The 5,746-nt window shown below is 43.3% G+C and overlaps 1 protein-coding gene across 1 annotated transcript in view; it reads left to right on the top strand.

The window, feature by feature from the left end:
• LOC108521258 (C-terminal-binding protein 2-like) overlaps positions 1-5,289 on the top strand; it is a 6,977-nt gene extending 1,688 nt beyond the window's left edge. The window contains 4 exon segments of the mRNA XM_017860981.1: positions 4,308-4,342; positions 4,344-5,166; positions 5,169-5,225; positions 5,228-5,289. Coding sequence (XP_017716470.1) covers positions 4,308-4,342; positions 4,344-5,166; positions 5,169-5,225; positions 5,228-5,289 — 977 coding nt within the window.
• Positions 5,290-5,746: the final 457 nt, after the last annotated feature.

Genomic DNA, 5,746 nt, shown 5'->3' with positions numbered 1-5,746 from the left:
ATACTTTGGTTTTAGTTTGGATTTTGACTTGACTTGAATTGCTTGATAAACAGGCATGCCTTTATTGGCACTTTGGTTTTGGTTCTGATTTTGACTTGGCTTAAATTGCTTGACAAACAGATGTGCCTTTAACAACACTTTGGCTTTAGTTTTGATTTTGATTTACTGTCAATTAGATGAGTGAGTGACTTTTACCCTTTCCTTCTGGTAGTGTGAATGTTGTTTTGTCTCGAGAGAAAATAGGTCAGACACAAAGTAAGCCTACTCCGCTAGGAACTGTGTTAAAACATTTCAAAAGAAAATTTCAAAAAAATGAAAGGAAAGTCATCAAATCATCAAAACTTACTCTATTAAAATGCATGTTACAGAACCTTAAGAAAGGTTTTGCAGGAGATTATAGAGTTAAGTTAACCCCTTAGAGGTTAAGATCTCTGTGTGAATTAGAACTGCCCTCTTTTGGTGTTGGATGGCCCACAGAAGGAACTATAGACAAGGAACAATTGGCCATGTATTTAAGGTGTTGACAGGGGTCGGAGGACAACCAGGGTTCCTAGATCAAATTCCTTTGTATTGACTCATGGTTAAATATAATATAGACAAAACCAGCATAAATTTAGACCTGTTTAACATCTTATTGCAAAAAAGCCAAAAGGAAAAGTAACAGCAGCTTTGCCAGCAGACACAGAGTTAAAAAGGGAGTCCCAGAAACAGCAAGAGACGCTAGTTTTGTAGGAGCTGCCAGAGATCATAGAAATTCTTTCTCCATATATCCCAGCCTACCCCACTTTACTGAAGCCAACAGCCCCCTCAGAAATGAGATTCAAGAGCTAACACGCCCCAGGTTTCACCTCAAAGGGGAGGATCGGAGTCTTGAGAGGCCAAGGAAGGAAGTTAAGATAGTCAAGTGGGCTGTCTCAGATCTGGTCTTGCACGAGCTATGCAAATGCCTCTCAGGGAGATGCGAGGACCTATTATAATGACCAGGCACAAAAGTGGGGGGGGGGGGGGCAACAGACTTTCATCTATCAGCCCTTTTTAACCATTGATTTACTAAACTGGAAACACCCTAAACCTATCACCTGGCTCCTGGCAGCTAGAGCCCTGTTGAGCATGACTGTGTAGAGGTGTTGGACTCAAGTTTACTTTAGCAGACCTGAACTCTGGTACAAGCCTTGGGCATCAGTAGACTAGGAGCTATACGTGGATGGGAACAGCTTCATCAACCCACAAGGAGAGAGGTGTGCAGAATATGAGGTGGTAACCTGGAACACTGTCGTTAAGCTGAGCTCATTGCTTTAATTCAGGCCTTAGAACTCAGTAAAGGTAAGAGTGTAAACATTTACACTGACTCTTGGCATGCCTGTGTAACCCTCCAAGTGCATGGAGAATTATATAAAGAAAAAAGCCTGTTAAACTGTAGGAAAAAGGGGAAAAAAGACCCAGAGAATGCAACTCAGCTTCAGCATTTGCAGTAGTACTGAGAAGCACTTCTGCAGAGGCTAAGAGTTGGTAGAAAGAAGCAAGTAATATAAAAAATATTCTAGGAATGCTTCAAGCAGCTGACAAGAGCCTAAGTCAGTTTTATAAGAGACTCTATAAAGCATTCTGGCTTTACACCCCATTTAACCCTGAGGCTGCTGAAAATCAGTATATAGTGAATACTTCATTTGTAAAGTAAGCCCATGGTAACATCAAGGAGAAGCTGCAGGCATGAATACCACCTAGTATATAAAAGTGGCCATCGAGGTGTATGTTAACTGTAACAAAGAAACAAAACTGGGAAAGAACAACAGAAAAAAAGAGACTAAGAGTAATTGTAAAAAAAAGAGAAATTAGCAATGTGAGAGGACATGGACATGGATATAGATAAGAAAGAAGTCAAGTTAGGCAAGGATTCAAGAGCCGGACAAGGCTAGAGAGAGATTAATGTGTGAGATGCAAAAAGAGAGGACACTAGAAGGGTAAATGTTCAAAAAGGCAATAAAGGAAATGGCCAAGGCCGCAAGGAAAAGAGGCCATTGGCCAAGGGCTGCCGCACCTTGGAGGAACCAAATACTGATCTGATCAGACAGACAGAAGCTGAAGAAGGTAAAGACTAGGGCAGACTATGCACCTTCTCATTAGGCTCCCAGGAGCCCATGGTCACATTAGAAGTTAAAAGCAGTAAGATTCTGCTGTATCTGGATTCCAATTTCTCACTGAAGGCTAAGCCACTAAATAGAGTTACAAAGGGGGGTCAGGGGAAGAAGAACCCCTCCTCTAAAAAACTTAAACAGGAAAAAGAGCCATACCTTGTGAAAACTTGCTTATAGACTTTACAGAACTGCCCCGTGCTGGAGGCTATCGGTACATGCTAGTGCTTGTTTGCTCATTTAAAATAAAATCAGGTTTTTTCCTATGGTCCTCCTCCAAGTCAGGTGCACCCCCACCAAACAAACTAGGTATTTGCCCTATAAGATTTTGTTTGGTCAGCCACCCCCAAATCATAAGTCAAGTTAAAGGTGACCTCCAGAAACTAAAGAAATTAACCTTAAGAAAGCAAATGCAGGTTTTAAAAAATAGCCATAGTGTTCATAATTAAATAAATGAAAATGCCTATAAGCCTGACACCCCTTAAATCTAGTGACTCTGTTTAAAGTAAAATTTAATTTTTCTAGGATCCATATAGGATGGGCCGTATACCGTAACCTTGTCCACTTCCACTGCTGTTAAAGTTGCTGGTGTGGTGCCTTGGATCCACCACAGTCAGCTAACACCAGCAGCTTAGGACAAGTGAACCAGCCAGTAGGACACAGATCATCCAACCCGACTGATCCTGAGACGAGACCAAGCTGCTGCTGAGGACGACAACCCTGTTCTGGTCACTCTGAAGGCTGACCAGTCTATGCACAGCTGAAGCTTGAGAAGTCATCTAGCAAGTAAATGTAGTTAAAAATCTTAATAGTTTTCCTGCAATACTAACTCTTTCCCTATTGTTCTGTCGCTGTATTCAACTTTGTTCCCAGGTAAGGACCTCTTTTGTCCTTGCAGGATATGAATATGCTGTACATTGTTTTGTTGTTGTTACCCCCCCATAACCATGCTAGAAGAAACACCTATATAAGGTGTCCCCACTGTACATATACTACTTAGGAAACCCAGACCCATCCAGCCCAGCAACAATTCTGAGTCTTACAGTCATTCTTTAAACATATAAACCAGAAGTTACCAGAAACTCTTCCTTTAGCAAAAACAGAAAAGCCTATTTGCTCAGTTGGCTGAAAACATTGCTGGCAGCCTGGATGTTTCTTCATGTTATGTTTATAAAAAGGCTAACATAAGAGACCAATGGTCTTGAGAAGCAAAAGAGTTAATGCCTCAAGATTACTTTAACTAACTCTTTCCCCAAACAGATGCCCGAAGTTCAAGCATCTGGCTCTTAAAACTTCTGTTATTAAAAAGTACTGTGTTACTTGCTAAGAAAAAGCTTTTAAGTCCCAGTGACAAAACTAACCTGCTTAGAACATAACAAAGTTGATACATGTGCCTGTACAGGTTTAACACAGGTTTGATCCTAGGTCTTCATTTAGAAAATAGTTTCCAGCTATAAAAATTTAAAACCCTCATTATAAGTATATTACTGGTAATAGAAACTTGCTTGCTGCTCCCCTGTGTATTACACTTGTTCCTTCAACTAATAAAAGGTATTGTAGCTACCACGGTTCATCAGAAAACTTCAGCACAAGGGTATTACATAAAACACTATTGCTCTGTCTCGCAAAGAGACTCAGGAAGTAAAAATAAAATTGAGAACTCCCACTAATTAGTGAAAATTCTCGAAGTGGGGGATAAGGAAGGAGACCACTACTACTCCTACTGCCCCGCCCCCCACCTTGCTTAGTTCACAAGACAGGAGGAAAGAGAGAAAGAAACAAAAGTAAGATAAGTAGCCAGACAACCTTGGCACCACCACCTAGCCCTAGGAGATAATAAAAGTAATAATAATAACAGCAACCCCTGACATAAACTACTTGTGTTATCTGTAAATCCCAGACAATGTATAAAACAAAACAAAACAAAACAAAACATTGTAAAACTTTTTGTTCTGTTAGCTGATGCATGTAGGCCCCGGTCACGTTTCCCACACTTGCTCGATTTATCACGACCCTTTCACATGGACCCCTTAAAGTTGTAAGCCTTTAAAAAGGCCAAGTATTTCCTTTTCGGGGAGCTCAGCTCTTCAGATGCGAGTCTGCCAACGCTCCCGGTTGAATAAAAAAACTCTTCCTTCTTTAATCCAGTGTCTGAGGAGTTTTGTCTGCTACACAATGATGTGGACATTAAGGCTGCTGGTGAGCTCGTTAGTTGCTGTGTGCAACATCCCGTCCACAGCCATGGAAGACACAGCAGCGGACTCCACCATCTGCCACATCCTCAATATGTACCGGAGGAACACTTGGCTGTACCAGGCACTGCGGGAAGGCACGTGGGGTCAGAGAGTGGAGCAGATCGGAGAGGTGGCCTCGGGAGCGGCCCGCGTTCGTTGGGAGTCACTGGGCCTCATCGGCTTCGGTGGCACGCAGCAGGCTTTTGCAGTTCCAGCCAAGGCGTTTGGATTCAGCGTCATATTTTACAACCCCTACCTGCAGGATGGGATCGAGGGGTCCCTGGGTGTGCAGAGGGTCTACACCCTGCAGGATTTGCTGTGTCAGAGTGACTGCGTCTCCTTGCACTGCAATCTCAACGAATATAACCACCACCTCATCAATGACTTTACCATAAAGCAGATGAGGCAGGGAGCATTCCTTGTGAACGCAGTCCGTGGTGGCCTGGTAGACGGGAAAGCCTTCGCACAGGCCCTCAAGGAGGGCAGGATACAAGTGGCAACCCTGGACGTGAATGAGTCGGAGCCCTTTAGCTTTGCTCAGGGTCCATTGAAAGACGCCCCAAATCTCATCTGCACTCCTCACACTGCCTGCTACAGTGAGCAAGTGTCACTGGAGATGACGGAGGCAGCTGCCACCGAGATCCACCGGGCCATCACGGGTCGCCTGCCAGGAAGCTTAAGAAACTGTGTGAACAAAGAATTCTTTGTCACATCAGCGTTTTGGTCAGTAACAGACCAGCAAGCAATTCATTCAGGCATCGTGGGCGTGGCTTCAGGAGGACTTCCTGCAGCCATGGAAGGATCATCCCTAGAGGCATCCCAGTGACTCACAACCTCCCAACAGTGGCACATCCTTCCCACCGCCCTCTCCCAACAAGCCCACAAAACACGGGGACAATCGAGAGCACCCCAACGAGAAATAGCAGAGAATGCCGGAAGGTAATCATTCAGATACGCTTGGGAAAAAGAGACAGTGACAAATAGATGAACTAAGAGAAAAGGAATCTGACGGTCTTTTTAGCTGATTCTGGAAATATGCATCATTGATGTTGCAGTGTTAAAACTACAAGAGCTGGAAAACTGAAGATATCGTCTGCTTACGGAAGCTCTGAACGACTAGGGTGTGATTTGTTAACGACCAACTTCTGTTATTGTGTGTTAAGTTTTTCGCCTGTGCATCAAATCACGAATAATAAATAGAACTTTTTCCTTTATCAGTCCCTTGGCCACAGCAGTTCCTGAACACCTTGCTTAGAATGTTGCATCAAGAGTTCAAACATCAAAATAAAAACCATGAAGAGGAAATCCCCATCCTGTGACTAGAGTCCCTTCAGTCTACAGGGACTGGTTGCCACTTTTTGCTAATAGGAAGATTACATT

Source organism: Rhinopithecus bieti, unplaced genomic scaffold (assembly GCF_001698545.2).
Source record: "Rhinopithecus bieti isolate Rb0 unplaced genomic scaffold, ASM169854v2 scaffold_57164, whole genome shotgun sequence".
Taxonomy (NCBI): domain Eukaryota; kingdom Metazoa; phylum Chordata; class Mammalia; order Primates; family Cercopithecidae; genus Rhinopithecus; species Rhinopithecus bieti.
This window is presented reverse-complemented; position numbering and strand designations above follow the sequence as displayed.